At 41.9% G+C, this 20,182-nt stretch overlaps 1 protein-coding gene across 3 annotated transcripts in view; it reads right to left on the bottom strand.

Annotated features, from left to right (window-relative positions):
- DLG5 (discs large MAGUK scaffold protein 5) overlaps positions 1–20,182 on the bottom strand; it is a 491,099-nt gene that overhangs the window by 240,597 nt on the left and 230,320 nt on the right. For all 3 annotated transcript variants that reach the window (XM_077259413.1, XM_077259411.1, XM_077259412.1), the window contains exon 14: positions 2,132–2,235. In XM_077259413.1, coding sequence (XP_077115528.1) covers positions 2,132–2,235 — 104 coding nt within the window. The remainder of the gene's footprint in view (positions 1–2,131; positions 2,236–20,182) is intronic.

Raw genomic sequence — 20,182 nt, 5'->3', positions numbered from 1 at the left:
ATTCCGTCCGGTTTGCGTTTAGTTGGACCATCATTTATTTTTCAACAGGACAATAACCCCAAACACACCTCAAGGCTGTGTAAGGGCTATTTGACCAAGAAGGAGAGGGATGGGGTGCTACGCCAGATGACCTGGCCTCCATAGTCACCAGACCTGAACCCAATCGAGATGGTTTGGGGTGAGCTGGACCGCAGAGTGAAGGCAAAAGGGCCAAAAAGTGCTAAGCATCTCTGGGAACTCCTTCAAGATTGTTGGAAGACCATTCCTGGTGACTACCTCTTGAAGCTCATCAAGAGTATGCCAAGAGTGTGCAAAGCAGTCATCAAAGCAAAAGGTGGCTACTTTGAAGAACTTAGAATATAAGACATAATTTCAGTTGTTTCACATTTTTTGTTAAGTATATAATTCCACATGTGTTAATTCATAGTTTTAATGCTTTCAGTGTGAATGTACAATTTTCATAATCATAAAAATACAGAAAAATCTTTAAATGAGAAGGTGTGTCCAAACTTTTGGTCTGTACTGTATATATACCTATACTATGTGTAGACATTTATTTTATTTATTCTATTTTTAATCTGTCCATGTGATTTTACTGTACACCGCACTGATTTGCCAGCTTATCTATACAGACACTGTAAGGTCATCCAAAAGCAATGTGAAAGACTGGTGGAAAGCATGCCAAGACGCATGAAAGCTGTGATTAAAAATCATGGTTATTCCACAAAATATTGATTTCTGAACTCTTCCTGAGTTAAAACATTAGTATTGTTGCTTCTAAATTATTATAGATTTGTTTTTTTGCATTATTTGAGGTCTGAAAGCACTGGGTTTATTTTTTATTTTGACCATTTTTCTTTGTCAGAAAAAAACCCCGAAAAATGCATTGCTTGGAAATTCGGAGACATGTTGTCAGAAGTTTATAGAATAAAAGAACAATTTACATTTTACTGAAAAATATACCTATAAGGCCGGAGTCACAATAGAGCGTAATACGGACGAGTGCTATGAGATAAAAAATCGCATAGCACTCGGACCAATGTTAATATATGGGGCAGCTCCTATCATCCATTGTTTTCTTGGCCGTATTATATGTGCGAGAGAAATTGAAGCATGCTGCGATTTTCACCGTATATCGGCAGAGACTTGCCAATGAAAGTCTATGGGTGCGAGAAAAACCCGCACGCCACACGGACCATCAGTGTGATCCCAAACATAAAGCAAAATCTACAATGGAATAGTTCACCAATAAACGTATCCAGGTGTTAGAATGCCCAAGTAAAAGTCCAAACCTCAATCCAATTGAAAATCTGTGGATAGAGCTGAAAATTGCCGTTCACAAATGATCTCCATCAAACCTCACTGAGCTCGAGTTGTTTGCCAAAGGAAGAATGGGCAAGAATTTCAGTCTACAAAAGTGTACAAAACTGATAGACATACCCCAAGCGACTTGCAGCTGTAATCACAGCAAAAGGTGGCACAACAAAGTATTATGTACTAATCCCGTCCGAGGTCAGAAAGGGGTTACCCCAAGATGGATTTCATCAACCAATTTTCTATTCAAAATCCTGCTGACAGGTTTGCTTTAAATGTGACATCTTCAGGGGCTATGGGACAATGCTATGGAACATTGTGAAAGGGATGCTAATATAGCCTCCTAAATCACCCCCCTTAAGGAGAAGGAGGCTTAGCTGCTTAGCCCAGTGATTGGCTCCAGTGGTCTGCACTCATAACGTCATAACCAATGCCTTTAAACAATGAATGGGAGCAATGGCCGGCAGGCATCGCTGAAGCGGCGGAGGATTAACATTGCTGTACTTCTTATTTTCAACATCTACAAGTTAAAGGACTGAAAAAAATTGTAGAAAGTAAACAACCCTTTTACCAAAAATAAGCTTTATTTGCCGAAACCAAAATACTAATTTTAACTTCACCGTACATAGTTGACCAAAGTACCCTAACAACATTGATTTTGTCTGGATTGGTGGTCAATTAATCATGCAGCATGAGTGCATTCTCATCACAATTCAAGCTATTGTAGCATTTCATATCAATGTACGATTTATGTTCCAGGTTGTAGCTTAGCTTTGCACATGCATAGTAAGTATACGGAAAACTTGATGATACTTACAGCCACTACCCGGTCACCAACAGTGAGAGATCCTTCTTTAGCAGCAGGACTCCCAGGCATCACAGATGCTACCAACACTCCATTCTCCAAAGCAATTCCGCTTTCTATAACAGGGAGAAAACAGCTGTACTAGTTAGTATATACAGTATGTGTAAACTCCAAAGATGCTAAAACAAGACCAGATAAAAACTGCATTTTTATATAATGCCATCTGTAAGAGCCATAACAGTTATACATCTCCCAGACCAAGGAAACACCATGTCTGTATATATGAGTCACAGGTCCAATATGGACAGGTTTTGCCTAATAAACATTCATTTCTGCCATTTCATATAACAATAAAAATAATTATTTTATTTCTACAGCGCCAACATATTTCGCAGCACTTTACATTTTAGAGAGGAATTGTACAGACAATAGACATTACAGCATAACAACAGCACATAGATCAAAACAGATACCAAGAGGAATGAGGGCCCTGCTCGCAAGCTTACAATCTATAAGGGGAGACATGAAAGGTGGCTGGTAATAAATGCTTTCGTTGTTCGGTCCAGCCATAGTGTACTACCAAAGAAACTATGATAAAAACTAGGCAATACCTATTGTAGGTGAAGCAAGTCCCAGGATCATTTAAACTCTTTCCTGACAGATGGCACTTAACCGCTTTATGACTGCCAATGGTAGATATACGTCAGCGCTAGCAGGGCTCTGTGCAGCGCCAACGTTTCTCTACGGTTGGTGGTCTCGCAGCGCTCAGGACCCCCAATTTCCTGCAAGCGCTGCGATTCCTGTGCAGAGCCATTGCTCTGCCAGGTGACATCATCGGGACCTGATTAGATCAGGTCCCAATGATGTTAACCCTTTGCTATCTTCTAGATGCCGCGATCGGGGCATTTAGAAGATAGCAGAGGGAGACTCCTGCTATACTCACCTCTCCGACGCCCCCTGTGATGAGATCTGATCACATCACGGGGGATCCCTCATTGCCATGGCAGCTGGAAGTCACGTGATGACTTCCAGCTACGGTGGCTTGTTAGGCTCAGCCTGCAGCTGAGTCTAACAAGCGAATTCACAGTGTAAGGCCGGCGTCACACTAGGCGTAAGACAATATGGTCTGTTTTTTACGGCCGTAATACGCAGAAAAGTCCCCAAAATAGTGGTCCGTATGTCATCCGTAGGCAGGGTGTGTCAGCGTATTTTGCGCATGGCATCCTCCGTATGTAATCCGTATGGCATCCGTACTGCGATATTTTCTCGCAGGCTTGCAAAACCGACATCTAATGGATTTATGTGCTCAAATGTTCGTTAAAAAATATATACAGTATATATATATATATATACATATATATATATATATATATATATGTCATTGAGACACATATATATATTCTGTATTTATATTTAATTCAGCGCGATATATGTGAAAAGCCAGTAATTCAATTGCCGGCTTTTCATTTCTCCTTCCCAAACCCGACATGATATGAGACATGGTTTACATACAGTAAACCATCTCATATCCCTTTTTTTTTCATATTCCACACCACTAATGTTAGTAGTGTGTATGTGCAAAATTTGGGTGCTGTAGCTGCTAAAATAAAGGGTTAAATGGCGGAAAAAATTGGCGTGGGCTCCCGCGCAATTTTCTCCGCCAGAGTGGTAAAGCCAGTGACTGAGGGCAGATATTAATAGCCTAGAGAGGGTCCATGGTTATTGGCCCCCCCTGGCTACAAACATCTGCCCCCAGCCACCCCAGAAAAGGCACATCTGGAAGATGCGCCTATTCTGGCACTTGGCCACTCTCTTCCCACTCCCGTGTAGCGGTGGGATATGGGGTAATGAAGGGTTAATGTCACGTTGCTATTGTAAGGTGACATTAAGCCAGATTAATAATGGAGAGGCGTCAATTATGACACCTATCCATTATTAATCCAATTGTATGAAAGGGTTAAAAAGCACACACACATTATTAAAAATTATTTTAATGAAAAACACACAGGTTGTTTTATTATTTTATTGCTCTCTCAATCCACCTGAGGACCCTTGCTTGGCAAAATAATAAACCAACAATATACATACCTTCTGATGAACTGTCACGTCCCACGAAGTAAATCCATTTGAAGGGGTTAAATTAATTTACAGGCAGGAGCTGTGCTAAAGCACTCGCTCGTACCTGTAAACCCCGGGTGCTGAAAGGAAAGCTGGGTGATCTGTACTTACATTGCGTCGCGGTGAGGCGCCCTCTGCTGGATGTTCTTTTGAACTGCAGCCTTGGAAAAGTTCCCACGCTCGAGTTCATGTGAGTTCATCCTGCAGAAGGCGCCTCACCGCAACTCAATGTAAGTACAGATCACCCAGCTTTCCTTTCAGCACCCGGGGTTTACAGGTACGAGCGAGTGCTTTAGCACAGCTCCTGCCTGTAAATTGAGTTAACCCCTTCAGATGGATTTACTTCGTGGGACGTGACAGTTCATCAGAAGGTATGTATATTGTTGGTTATTATTTTGCCAAGCGAGGGTCTTCAGGTGGATTGAGAGAGCAATAAAATATTAAAACAACCTGTGTGTTTATTAAATTAAAATACTTTTTAATAACGTGTGTGTGTTTTTTTAACCCTTTCATACAATTGGATTAATAATGGATAGGTGACATAATTGACGCCTCTCCATTATTAATCTGGCTTAATGTCACCTTACAATAGCAAGGTGACATTAACCCTTCATTACCCCATATCCCACCGCTACACGGGAGTGGGAAGAGAGTGGCCAAGTGCCAGAATAGGCGCATCTTCCAGATGTGCCTTTTCTGTGGTGGCTGGGGGCAGATGTTTGTAGCCAGGGGAGGCCAATAACCATGGACCCTCTCTAGGCTATTAATATCTGCCCTCAGTCACTGGCTTTACCACTCTGGCGGAGAAAATTGCGCGGGAGCCCACGCCAATTTTTTCCGCCATTTAACCCTTTATTTTAGCAGCTACAGCACCCAAATTTTGCACATACACACTACTAACATTAGTAGTGTGGAATATGCAAAAAAAAAAAGGGGATATGAGATGGTTTACTGTATGTAAACCATGTCTCATATCATGTCGGGTTTGGGAAGGAGAAATGAAAAGCCGGCAATTGAATTACCGGCTTTTCACGAACACCACTGCGTATTTCTCGCAAGTCACACTGCTGGTCCGTGTGGAATCCGTATTTTTCTCACCCCCATAGACTTTCATTGGCATATTTTTTGCGCAATACGCTGACAAACGCAGCATACTGCTATTTTGTACGGCCGTAGAAAGGCGTATAATACGGATGCGTTATATACGGCTGATAGGACCTGACCCATTGGGAATAATTGGGCCGTTTGTTAGGCGTGTTTTACGGACGTATTTTATGCGCTCTTACGTCCGTAAAACTCGCTAGTGTGACGGCAGCCTAAAAGTCACAGGTCTCTTGCAATGCAATACATATGTATTGCATTGTAAGAAGCCTGTGATCAGACAAATAAAAATTGCTGTCCCATACAGGGACTAAGTAAAAAAGTTAATAAAAACTAAAAAAAAAGTTTTAACACTATTAAGAAAAAAAGAACAAAAGAAAAAAAAAAGAAAAAATATTAAACCAATAAATCAAAAAAGTACACAAATTTGGTATCGCCCCATCTGGAACGAGCCAACCTATAAAACGGTCACACTTGTTCACTCCTTCAGTGCACACTATAAAAAAACAGAAACAAAACGGAGCAAAAACCTTTGCTTTTTCATCCTGCCGCCAAACAAAAGGTAGAAGAAAATACAATCAAAAAGTCATATCAAAATAAAAATGGTACCACTGAAAACGTCATCTTGTCCTGCAAAAAACAAGCCGCCATACAGCTCCAACAGCAAAAAAAATAAAAAAGTTATAGCTTTCAGAATAAAGCAATGCAAAAACAATTATTTTTTCTATAAAATAGTTTTTATTGTGAAAAAGCAGCAAAACGAAAAAAATATATATAAATGTGGTATCGCTGTAATCGTACTAACCCGAAGACTAAAGCTGCCTTATTAATTTTACTACACACGGAATGTCATTAAAAAAAACAATTCCTGATATCCTGGTGTTTGATCATTCTGTCTCACAAAAATCAGAATAGAAAGTGATCAAAAAATGTCATGTACCCGAAAATGGTACCAATAAAAATGTCAGCTCATCCCGTAAAAAACAAGCTGTCACATGACTCTGTCGGCCGAAATATGATAAATGTATAGCTCTCAAAATGTGGTGATGCTAAAATTTGTTTTTGCAATAAAAAGCGTTTTTTAGTGTGTGACAGCTGCCAAACATAAAAATCAGCTATAAATCTGATATCGCTGTAATCGCACCGACCCGAAGAATAAAGTCGCCTAATCACTTATACCGCATGACGAATATCATAAAAAATAAATAAAACGAATACTTCACATGCTGTTGATTTTTTCATTCTGCCTCACAAAGATCACAGTAAGGCTCGGCGCACATTTGTCCCGCGCACTGCGCTGAGCGCTTACATCGGGGCTTCCGTGTAAATCTCTAAAATACGAGATTCAGACGAAACCCCCGGCGGAAGATTCCCCATAATGAGGCAGAGGAAGGCACTGTGAATACCATAAGACCTGTGATCCGGCGGTGTCTGTTTTTTTAGTCATACATAAAAGCGCAGTCAGCCAATTTTGTGCACCGCTGAAGGACACCGCTGAACAGAGGCCAGACGGAGTTCAGAGCAACTTTGCTGCCTCATCATAGTGAATGGATCGGGGGTTTCATCTGTCACGTCACTCAGAGATTTGGACAGAAACCCCAAGGTAAGTGCTCAGCGTAGAGCGCCAGATAAATGTGATCCCAAACGTTATGTAAAATGTTCCCAATAAAAGCTTTTACTCAATCCACAAAAAAAACTCCCCACTCAGGTTTGTCATCTGTTAACGGAAATATAAGGGGCTTCCACATTACTGCTAGTACAAATGCTCTGGAAAAGCGTTATGGCTACTCACCCCCCTAAAATAAATTCTGCGCTCCCAAATTCAAATCCCTCTTCCCTTCTGAGCCCCGCAGTGTACCTAAACCACATATATCATCCACATTTTTGGCATTTCTGTAGTGATAAGAACCTGCCTAATTTATAGGTGCATGTATCCAGAAGCACGGGCTGGGCATAACATATTGGTGACTGCAACGTACTGGTCACTACAATGGCAGTTTGCATTTTCACTCAGCAACATCCACTGCTGCCTGTTTCTGGAAGACACCCATGGAGTCAAAATCATCACTACACTTGTAGGTAAATTCCTAAAGGGGTATAATTTCCAAACTGGGGTCACTTGAGGGTAAATTCTGCTTTTATGGCATTTAGGGGCTCTTTATATAGAGAAACTATTCTATAATAATTTGTTCTCCACAAGTCAAATAGTGCTCCGTCCCTTTAGAGTCTTGCTGTGTGGCTAAGCAGTACTGTACTGCCATATACAGGGTATTGCCAAGTTCAGAAGAAATTGTGTAACACTTTTTGGCACTATTTTTACCCAGTGTAAAAATATAAAATTTGGGACTAAAACATTTTTTTTTGGGTAAGAATGTAATTATTTTTTCTTCACTGCCAAATGGTATCAAATTATGTGACACACTTGTGGTGTCAATATGATCACTGCATCCCTAGATGAACTCATTGAGAGGTGTAGTTTGTAAAATGGGGTCACTTACGGGGGTTTCTGCAGTTCTGGCACCTCAGGGGCTCTGCCAATGTGACATGGCCCCCTCAAACCAAGGCAGCAAAACCTGCACTGTAATATGGCACTCCTTCCCTTTCATGCCCTGCCGTGCTCCCAGACAGTCATTTTCAACCACATACTGGGTATTGGCATACTCAGAAGAAATTGCACAACAAACTTTGGAGTCCATTGTTTCTTGCTACCCTTGTGAAAATGAAAAAGTGGGGGCTAAAATTGCATTTTTGTGGTAAAAATGTTTTTTTTTTATTTTGACGGCTCAACATTATAAAATTCTGTGAAGCCCCCGGAGGTTCAAGGTGCTCACCAGACATCTAGATAAATTCATTGAGGGGTCTAGTTTACAAAATGGGGTCACTTGTTGGGGGTTTCCACTGTTTAGGCACATCAGGGGCTCTCCAAACGCAACATGGCATCCGCTATTGATTCCAGCCAATTTTGCATTCCAAAAGTCAAATGGCGCTCCTTCCCTTCTGAGCCCTTCCGTGCACCCAAACATTAGTACTCCCCCACATATGGGGTATCGACGTGCTCAGCAGAAATTGCACAACAAACTGTATGGTGCAATTTCTCCTGTTACCTTTATGAAAATGCAAAATATGGAGCTAAAAAGATTTATATCGGAAAAATTTTATTTTTTTTATTTCCACGGCTCTACGTTATAAACTTCTGTGAAGCACCTGTGGGTTCAAGGTGCTCAATACACATCTAGATAAGTTCCCCAAAGGGTCTAGTTTCCAAAATGGTGTCACTTGTTGGGTGTTTCCACTCTGTAGGCACATCAGGGCCTCTCCAAACGCGACATGGAGGCAGTTAATTATTCCAGCATATTTTACATTCAAAAAGTCAAATGGCGCTCCTTTTCTTCCGAGCCCTTCCGTGCACCCAAACAGTAGTATTCCCCAATTTAAGGGGTATCAGCGTGCTCAAGAGAAACTGCACAACAAACTGTATGGTAAAATTTCTCCTGTTACCTTTAAGAAAATGCAAAATATGGAGTTAAAGAGATTTATTTTGGAAAAATGTTATTTTTTTTTATTTCCATGGCTCTACGTTATAAACTTCTGTGAAGCACCTGTGAGTTCAAGGTGCTCAATACACATCTAGATAAGTTCCCTAAGGGGTCTAGGTTCCAAAATGCTGTCACTTGTTGGGGGTTTCCACTGTTTAGGCACATCAGTAGCGCTTCAAACACGACATGGCAACCGCTAATTATTCCAGCATATTTTACATTCAAAAAGTCAAATGGCGCTCCTTCCCTTCCGAACTCTGTCTTGCAACCAAACAGTAGATTTCCCTCACATATGGGGTATCGGCATGCTCAGGAGTAATTGCAAAACAAAATGTATGGTCCATTTTCTCCTGTTACCCTTACGAAAGTAAAATAAAATTAGGTCTAAAGGAAAAATTTTGAGAAAGAAAAGTAAATATTTATTTTTTCCTTCCACATTCCATTAATTCCTGTGAAGCACCTGAAGGGTTAATAAACTTCTTGAATGTGGTTTTGAGCACCTTGAGGGGTGCAGTTTTTAGAATAGTGTCATTTTGGGGTATTTTCTTCCATATAGACCCCTCAAAGTGACTTCAAATGTGAGGTGGTCCCTAAAAAACATGATTTTGTAAAAATTTTTGAAAAAATGAAAAATCGCTGGTCAACTTTTAACCCTTATAAAGTCCTAACAAAAAAAAAATTGGTTCCAAAATTATGCTGATGTAAAGTAGACATGTGGTAAATGTTATTTATTAACAATTTTGTGTGATATGACTCTCTGATTTAAGGGCATCAAAATTAAATATTTGAAAATTTCAAAATTTTCACCAAATTTCCATTTTTTTCACAAATAAACGCAAGTCATATTGAATAAATTTTACCTCTAACATGAAGTACAATATCTCACGAGGAAACAATCTCAGAATCACCAGGATCCGATTAAGCATTCCAGAGTTATGACCTCAAAGTGACAGTGGTCAGAATTGTAAAAATTGGCCTGGTCACGAAGGCAAAAACAGGCCCAGGCACGAAAGGGTTAAATCAGATCCACAAGCAGTTTCTAGACTGTGGTCAAGACAGGCCTTCTCAGCACAATCAAATATTGCAGAGATGGATTAACCCCTTCACCCCGAAGTCTGTTTACACCTTCCTGACCAGGCCAATTTTTAAAATTCTAACCACTGTCAGTTTATTAGGTCATAAATCTGGAACGCTTCAATGGATCCCATTGATTCTGACACTGTTTTCTCACGACATTTTGTACTTTATGATAGTAGTAAAATTTGTTTGATATGACTTGCGTCTATTTGTGAAAAAAATGGAAATTTGGCGAAAATTTCGGAATTTTCAAACTTATGATTTTCTGATTTAAGGGCATAAAATTAAATTGCACAAAATAGTTAATAAATAGCATTTCCCACATGTGTACTTTACATCAGCACAATTTTTGAAACTTTTTTTTTTTGTTAGGAAGTTATAAGGGTTAAGGCTAAGTGCACACGTCGCAGAATTGTCGCAGGTATATCGCATGCGGAATTGGCATGCACATTCCCGCTAAACACTAGCGTTTTGCAAGCATAATTAGCTTGCAGAATGCTAGCGTTTTCCAAGCGATCTGTACAGCGATCTGACAGGTTGGTCACTCTTGTCAAACAGAGTGTTTGACAAGCGTGACCAACTTTTTACTACTGATGCTGCCTATGCAGCATCAATAGTAAAAGATAGAGTGTTAAAAATAATAATAATAAAAAAAAAATGGTTATACTCACCTTCCGGCGTCCCGATCTCCTCAGCGGTGCACGTGGCGGCTTCCGTTCCCATGGATGCTGTGTGCGAAGGACCTGCGGTGACGTCACGGTCACGTGACCGTGACGTCATCGCAGGTCCTTCGCACTCAGCATCACGGGGAACTGAAGGCACCGCGTGTGTTGTGAATTCTGTTGTGGGTTCTGCTCCTAGGCTCCCTCCGGTGGTTATAAGTGGTAATGCTGCTGTTTGTCCTTCACAACAGTCATCAGCTGCTTCCACTTTGGACGGGGCTATTTAGTCTGGCTCCTTCCTTTATGGAGTGCCAGTTGTCCATTGTTTTCTAGGGATCCACATCTCTGCTTGGTTTCTCCTTCTGGATTGTCCAAATCATCAAAGATAAGTCCTGGCTCTGTTTTTGCAGTCCACATGCGGTGGACTTAATAGTTCTGTGAATTGCTATGTTTTTTCTTGTCCAGCTTTGTCTGTGTTAAGATTTACTCAGCCAAGTTGGAAGCTCTGGAGTCACAGAGTTACCCTCCATGCCTTTAGTTAGGTGTGGAGATTTTTGTATTCTCTGTGGTGGATTTTGTAGTATTTTTTATACTGACTGCACAGTACTCTTTCCTGTCTTTTCTTTCTAGGTAGCGTGGCCTCCTTTGCTAAATTCTGTTTTCAGTCTGCGTTTGTAAATTCCCTCTCCTCTCACAGTCAATATTTGTGGGGGGCTGCCTTTCCTTTGGGAATTTTCTCTGAGGCAAGATAGTATTCCTGTTTCTTCCTTTAGGTGTAATTAGTCCTCCGGCCGTGACGAGGTGTTTAGGGAGTCACAGGAACATCCCACGGCTACTTCTAGTTGATGTGTTAAGTTCAGGGTCTGCGGTCAGTATAGAGGCCACCTACTCCAGAGCTCGTCCATGCTGCTCCTAGGCCACCAGTTCATAACACGCGTGCACCGCTGAGAGGCGGGAGGACTCCGGGGGCCATCGGAAGGTGAGTATATCACTATTTTTAATTTTAATTCTCTTTTTTTAACAATTATATGGTGCCCAGTCCGTGGAGGAGAGTCTCCTCTCCTCCACCCTGGGTACCACCCGCACATGATCCGCTTACTTCCCGCACGGTGGGCATAGCCCCATGCGGGAAGTAAGCGGATCAATGCATTCCTATCTGTGCGAAATCCCCGCGATTCCGCAAATAATGAACATGCTGCGTTTTTTTCCGGAATGCGATTCTGCTCAGGAAAAAAACGCAGCATGTGCATACAAAATGCGTATTGCATTGTTTTAATAGGATGCTTAATGTGAGCGTTTTTTTCGCGGTTTTATCGCGTTTTTATAGCGAAAAAACGCAAAAAAACACGAAAAATCCGGAACGTGTGCACACAGCCTAAAAGTTGATCAGCGACTTCTCATTTTTACAACAAAATTAGCAAAATCAGTTTTAAAAGGGACCACATTACATTTGAAGTGATTTTGAGGGCCTATATGACAGAAAATACCCAAAAGTGACACCATTATAAAAACTGCACCCCTCAAGGTGCTCAAAACCAAATTCAATAAGTTTTATTAACCCTTCAGATGCTTCACGGGAATTTTTGGAATGTGGAAGGAAGAAATAAACATTTACTTTTCTTTCACAAACATTTTCCTTTACACCTAGTTTTTTTTTTACTTTCGCAAAGGTAACAGGAAAAAATGGACCATACAATTTGTTGTGCAATTTCTCTTGAGCATGCAGATACCCCATATGTGGAAGAAATCTAAGGAGTGCCATTTCCCTTTTTGAATGTAAAATTTGTTGGCATAATTAGAGGACACAATGTGATGTTTGTTGAGCCCCTGATGTGCCTAAACATTGGAAACCCCCAACAAGCGATACCATTTTGGAAACTAGACCCCTTAGGGAACTTATCTAGATGTGTATTGAGCACCTTGAACCCACAGGTGCTTCACAGAAGTTTATAATGTAGAGCCATGAAAATTTAAAAAAAAAATCACATTTTCCCAGATAAATCTTTTTAGCTCCAAATTTTGCATTTTCATAAGGGTAACATTGTGGGGCAATTTCTCCTAAGTACGCAGATACCCAATATGTGGAGGAAAACAACTGTTTGGGAGCACGGCGGGCTTGGAAGGGAAGGAGCACCATTTGACTTTTTGAATGCAAAATATGCTGGAATAATAAGCGGCTGCCATGTCGCGTTTGGAGAGCCCCTGATGTGCCTAAACAGTGGAAACCCCCAACAAGTGAAACCATTTTGGAAACGAGACCCCTTTGGGAACTTATCTAGATGTGTATTCAACACCTTGAACCCCCAGGTGCTTCACTGAAGTTTATAATGTTAAGCCATTAAAATAACAATCACATTTTTCCAGCAAAAATCTTTTTTAGCTCCATATTTTGTTTTTTCACAATGGTAACAGGAGAAACTGGACCCCAAAATTTGTTGTGCAACTACTCCTGAGTTTATCGATACCCCATATGTCGTCGAAAACTACTTTTGAGGCACAGTGCAAAGCTCAGAAGGGAAGTAGCGCCATATTACAGTGCAGATTTTGCTGCACTTGTTTGAGGGTGACATGTTGCATTGGCAGAGCCCCTGAGGTGCCAAGATAGCAGAATCCCCCATAAGTGACCCATTATACAAACTAAACCTCTCAATGGAGTTATCTAGGGGTGCAGCGATTATTTTGACACCATAGGTGTGTGACAGACTTATATACCATTAAGCAGTGAAGATAAAATAATTTACCGTACATTTTTACCACCAAGATTGTATTAGCCCTTAGTTTTACATTTTCATACTGGGAAATGGGTAAAAATGGCACGAAAATTTGTCCTACAATTTCTACTGAACGTATCAATACCATATGTAGCTGTACAGTACTACTTAGCCACAGGGAGAGACTCGGGAGGGAAGGAGCGCTATTTGCCTCCTGGAACGCAGATTTTGCTAGAATAGTTTGCGGATTCCATATAAAGATCCCCTAAGTGTTAGAATAGCAGAATTCCCCCTCAAGTGACCACATTTTGGAAATTATACCCCTTTGGGAATTTGTAATATCAAAAAACCCAGCTTCATATTGCATGCAGGGGTGGTGGCATGAATCATGACCCACCCCAGAGACCAACACCCACTTCAAAAGTTATAGAAAAAAGGAGAAAATAGGAGTATCAGGTGACAGAGTAAAATCAGGTATTACTTTATTAAAGATCAAATAACAAAATAAAGTGCAATTTTAATAACACATCACCAAGACAACATAGGTGGACCAAAGTCACCCCAAGCAAAAGGCAGGAAAGGTGAAATGTCACTCAATATATCAAAGATGGTTACATATAACCAGCCTTAAACCACATGGTGTACCCAGGTAAATTAACCTCCAGAAGCCAGTAACAACCAGTGAATAAATAGTAAATGTTCATGGAGGGCATAACTTACCAGTGGTATAGAGGGCGACCAGGGACCATAGACCGGATAACAAACCCCAAACCCTTTGGGAATTTATCTACCGGTTTAGTGGCGATTTTGACACCATGGGTGTTTTCTAGAAACAAGCAGCAGTGGATGTTCCTGAGTGAAAATTGTAAACTGCCGTTGTAGTACATTATGCCCAGCTCATGCTTCTGGAGACACGCACCTGTAAATTGGGCGGGCTCTCATCACTACAGAAATGCCAGACATGTGGGAGCTAAATGTAATTTAGGCACACTGGGGCTCAAGGGAGTAGGGGCATTTGGATTTGGGAGAGGAGAATTTGCTGAATTTCTTTTGGGGAGCGAGGAGCTGTTTAGCTTTACCAGAGCCTTTGTACCAGTAACGAGGAAGCCCCCTATATTTCCGTTAACAGGTGAAATGAGTGAGGGTTTGCTTTTTTTTGTGGATTGCGTTGAAGCTTTTACTGGGAAAATTTTAACATTTATGATCACATTTATCTGGCGCTCTACGCTGAGCACTTACATCGGGGTTTCCATCTAAATCTCCAAGTGACGTGACAGATCAAATCCCTGATTGATTCATTCACTATAATGAAGCAGCAGAGTTACTCTGTTCTCCGTCTGGCCTCTGTTCAGCGGTATGCTTCTTTCAAAAAGTGCACAAAACTGTAGCAGTCGGCACTTTTATGCAATCCTAAAAAGATGGACACCGCCGGATCACAGGTCCGTTGGCATCCACAGTGCCTCCATCTGTCTCATCATAGGGAATCTTCCACCGGGGGTTCGGTCTGAATCACGTATTTCAGAGACTTATACGGTGTAAACCCAGGTGTAAGAGCTCATTATGAAGTGCAAGATAAATGTGCGCCAAGCCTTAATGCGATCTTTGGTAGGCAGAATGAAAAAATCAACAGCATGTGAAGAATTGGTTTTACATATTTTTTACGTTCCTCTCGCAATATAAGTGATTAGGCGACTTTATTCTTCGGGTCGGTGTGATTACAGCAATACCAGATTTAGACCGGGTTTTATGTTTGGCTTTGCATCAACAAATTTTGAGAGCTATAATTTTTCAATATTTCGGTCGACAGAGGCATGTTATAGTTTTTTTGGGGCATAACGAGCTGATGCTTTTATTAGAAGCATTTTAAGACATATGACTTTTTTTCTATTTCGATTTTTGGGAGACAGAATGAACAAAAATCAGCAATTCAGGAATTGCTTTTTGTTTTTTATACCGTTCTGCGTCTGATAAATTTGATAAGACAGCTTTATTCTTCAGGTCAGTACGATTACAGTGATACCCAATTTATATTTTTTTTAATGTTTTGGCGCTTTTACACAAAAACTATTTTATAGAAAAAATAATTACAGTATTTTTGCATCGCTTTATTCTGAGAGCTATAATTTTTTTTATATTTCTGCTGATGGAGCTGTCTGGCGGCTTGTTTTTTTATGGGACAAGATGACATTTTCAGCGGTACCATTTTTATTTACATTCGTCTTTTTGATCACGTTTTAGTGAACTTTTTGTTTGGCAGTATGATGATAAAACTTTGTTTTTTGCCTTTTTTTTTTTCGATGCTCACTGAAGGGGTTAATTAGTGGAACAGTTTTATTGCGCGGGTCGTTACGGCCGCGTTGATATTTTTATTGTTTATTGCTTTATTTACATAAATAAATGTATTTATTGGAAAATATTTGTTTCCTTTTTCTTTTATTTGGGGATTTAAAAAAAAATATTTTTACACTTTAATTTTTTTTTTTACATTGACCCATCCTGGATCATCACTGTATAGCATCAGGTATCTGCTCTGATACTCTGACCATCGCATTGTCCTGATGGAAGCCCGCAGCAGTGAACTCATTCCCTGCACGATTCTCCTTGACATCGCTGTCACTACTGACAGCGGTATCAGAGGGGTTAAACGCCCGCGATCGGTGCTAGCAGAGCTGACACCCACATCTGATAGCCGCAGCGCTCAGCGTCAGGCCACGTGATCATGCCACCATACATATACTGCTGTTTGCGGGAACATACACTACCGTTCAAAAGTCTAGGGTCACCCAGACAATTTTGTGCTTTCCATGAAAACTCATACTTTTATTAAGCAAATGAGTTGCCAAATTAATTTAAAATCTACTCCAGACATTGACAAGGTTAGAAAAAAAAAGATTTTTATTTTAAATAATAATTTTCTCCTTCAAACTTTGCTTTCGTCAACGAATGCTCCCTTTGCAGCAATTACAGCATTGCAGACCTTTGGCATTCTAGCAGTTAATTTGCTGAAGTAATCTGGAGAAATTTCACCCCATGCATCCAGAAGCCCCTCCCACAAGTTGATTTGGCTTGATGGGCACTTTTTGCATACCATACAGTCAAGCTGCTCCCACAACAGCTCAATGGGGTTGAGATCTGGTGACTGCGCTGGCCACTCCATTACAGATAGAATACCAGCTGCCTGATTATTCCCTAAATAGTTCTTGCATAATTTGGAGGTGTGCTTTGGGTCATTGTCCTGTTGTAGGATGAAATTGGCTCCAATCAAGCGCTGTCCACAGGGTATGGCATGGCGTTGCAAAATGGAGTGATAGCCTTCCTTATTCAAAATCCCTTTTACCTTGTACAAATCTCCCACTTTACCAGCACCAGAGCAACCCCAGACCATCACATTACCTCCACCGTGCTTGACAGATGGAATTCCAGCAACTTTTCAATTGTTCTGCTTCTCACAAATGTTCTTCTGTGTCTGTGTTTTTTTGCCCATATTATAATAATATTAATAATTTTATTTATATAGCGCCAACATATTCCGCAGCGCTTTACAACTTATAGAGGGGACTTGTACAGACAATAGACATTACAGCATAACAGAAATCACAGTTCAAAACAGATACCAGGAGAAATGAGGGCCCTTTTCCTTTTATTAGCCAGCCTCAGATATATATGTCTTTTTCTTTGCCACTCTGCTCTGAAGGCCAGCATCCCAGAGTCACCTCTTCACTGTAGACGTTGACACTGGCGTTTTGCATGTACTATTTAATGAAGCTGCCAGTTGAGGACCTGTGAGGCGTCGATTTCTCAAACTACAGACTCTATTGTACTTGTCTTGTTGCTCAGTTGTGCAATGGGGCCTCCCACTTCTCTTTCTACTCTGGTTAGAGCCTGTTTGTGCTCTCCTCTGTAGGGAGTAGTACACACCGTTGTAGGAAATCTTCAGTTTCTTGACAATTTCTCGCATGAAATAGCCTTCATTTCTAAGAACAAGAATAGACTGTCGAGTTTCACATGAACTTTTTTTCTGGCCATTTTGAGAGTTTAATGGAACCAGTAGCGTAGCTACCAGGGGGGCAGAGGGGGCGGTCGCCCCGGGCCCTGTGCTCTGAGGGGGCCCACCCGGAGCTACGCTACTGTCAGGGCCGGCGTTAGGGGCCCCTGCCTCCGGGCAATGTTTATCTTTAATTTCCCCTGCGTTTGTACTATGTATGTAGCTAAAGTAACATGCACGGTACAAACGCTCACAGGGAGTCAGCAGAGAGAAGAGAAGGCCTCCAATCAGAGTGCAGGGAGTGAGTCATGTGATCGCTCTTCTGCAGTCTGTGGAGGAGAGGGGGAAGGGAGGTCACTCACCCAATCCCGGCTGAGCGCGCTCTGCTTCAAAGCTCCTGTGCTGCAGAGAAGTGATCAGCTCCAGGAGCAGCAGCCGGGGACGCAGGGGAACTCTGCCTCTGACTGTGACCTGAGCTCACTGCCTGCACATGATGTCTGCAGCATCTGACTTGGAGGAGCCTGAGGAGCAGCCCCCAGGACCAGAGGACACTCTCCACACAGCATGATGAGTATCTTGGCACATGTCATTTGCTATTTGATATGTCTGATCTGTTGCCATGAATACATACATACAGGCACAGTATATAAAGCAATGAAGGTTCTTAAAGGGAACCTGTCACCCCGTTTTTTAAAGATGAGATAAAAATAGCGTTAAATAGGGGCAGAGCTGTGCTTTACATTAGTGTCTTTTTTGTGCCTTTATTCCCCACCTATGCTGCCGAAATACCTTTGTAAAGTCACCATTTTGGGCTGTCACTCACGCTGGTCTGGTCAAATGGGCGTGGTGACATCACTGTTTCTTCCCCCAGATCTTGCTTATCTGCCCGTTGGTGGCGTAGTGGTGTGCGCATGTCCAGCTGCCGAATCCACTGCCCAGGTGAAGGAAAGGAGCGCGATCTGCGCTGTTCCCCTGGTGATCGGTGGGGGCGGCCATCTTCCTGAGGCCGCACATGCGCAGATGGAGTGCTCTGCTGCCCGGGGCTTCAGGAAAATGGCCGCGCGTGCGCAGATGGAGATCGCGGCGGCCATTTTCCTCAAGCCCCGGGAAGCCGAGCACTCCATCTGCGCACGTGCGGCCTCAGGAAGATGGCCGCCCCCACCGATCACCAGGGGAATAGCGCAGATCGCGCTCTTTTCCTTCACCTGCGCAGTGGATTCGGCAGCTGGACATGCGCACACCACTACGCCACCAACGGACAGATAAGCAAGATCTGGGGGAAGAAACAGTGATGTCACCACGCCCATTTGACCAGACCAGCGTGAGTGACAGCCCAAAATGGCGACTTTACAAAGGTATTTCGGCAGCATAGCTGGGGAATAAAGGCACAAAAAATACACTAATGTAAAGCACAGCTCTGCCCCTATTTAATGCTATTTTTATCTCATCTTTAAAAAACGGGGTGACAGGTTCCCTTTAAACTTGTATGTCTTGTTTATCCTGCAATCTGGACAGACACTGAACACTGACATGTGATCGATAAGTGTCTTGCACATAATTTATTTACTGCTGATTAGCTTATGAGAAGGAGAATGATTATTTTCTTAAGTTTGCGAGCGGCTGGAATCTTGCAGGACGGCTTTTACATGTGGGAGCCTGTCACCATATAAGGTCCGGCCAGCATCTGTATGCCCTCACATAGTGTTCTAGAATGCTCTCTATGTCCCCAATCCTCTATGCAAGGCACAAAAAAGAGCTTTTATTATAATCACGGATGGCGTGGTCCGGGCGTCACAGTCTTGATCTGGCGCCGACCCTCTTCCTGTGATCGCTGTCCCTCTTTGTGTGGAAGATGCATCCTACATCATGCATTCAGTGTCCTCTATCGCACTCCCATGCAGGCGCACTTCTCTTTGCCCTGCTGAAGTCAGAGCACAGTATTGTAGTGCGCATGCATTCCAGGTTGGGAATAGATGGTGATGGTGCTGGAATGTGAGAAGTGAAACGTGTCTTTGTTGTATTCTCTGCAGATAAGTTGTAGCTGGAAGAAGTTGTCATGTCGGTCTGGGCCAGATGGAAAAGACGGGAAAAATGAACAATTCTATCAGAAAGAACATCAGAGGTAAGTCACTATCTGTAACTGTGCAGTGATCTGTTATATGTTCTGTAAGACTGGTATTTACCACTGACCATATGGCAGTAATATCAATGTTGGTCTTTATATAGAGATTATCTTCAGTAACAGTGCGGTCATCTGCTGAAGTTCTCCTCCACTATTAGGGCGCATCATTGAATTGTAATGAAGGTTACCTGGTTAGGGGCCCACTCAGAAGCTTCGCCCCCCCTGGACCAAAACCCTAGCTACGCCTCTGAATGGAACCAACAAATGTAATGCTCGAGATTCTCAACTAGCTCAAAGGAAGGTCAGGTTTAGGCTATGTGCACACGTCCGGAAAGTATGCAGAAATTTCCTGAGAAAATCCTGAGGTTTTCTGCAGGAACTCTTCACGCGTTTTGTCGCGTATTTTGCGCGTTTTTTTCCGGAGGTTCCCAATGCAATAATATAGTGGGAAATCTGCTTAAAACCCGCAAAATTAATGAACATGCTGCGTATTTTTCCGCATGCTTGTTTTTTTTTTGCGGAAAAAAAAGCAACATGTGCACAAAAATTGCGGAAACTATTAAAAATGATGGATGCTTAATGTATGTGTTTTTTTTAAGTGTTTTTGCCGCGGAAAGCTGCCAAAAAACGCGCAAAATCCGCAAACAAACCGGAACGTGTGCACATACCCTAATAGGTTCTCTAATCAGCCAAACTGTTTTCAGCTGTGCTAACATATTTGCACAAGAGTTTTCAAGGGTATTCTAACCAT

Source organism: Ranitomeya variabilis, chromosome 4 (genome assembly GCF_051348905.1).
Source record: "Ranitomeya variabilis isolate aRanVar5 chromosome 4, aRanVar5.hap1, whole genome shotgun sequence".
Classification (NCBI taxonomy): domain Eukaryota; kingdom Metazoa; phylum Chordata; class Amphibia; order Anura; family Dendrobatidae; genus Ranitomeya; species Ranitomeya variabilis.
The sequence above is the reverse complement of the archived record's forward strand: the minus strand, read 5'-3'. Positions and strand labels throughout refer to the sequence as shown.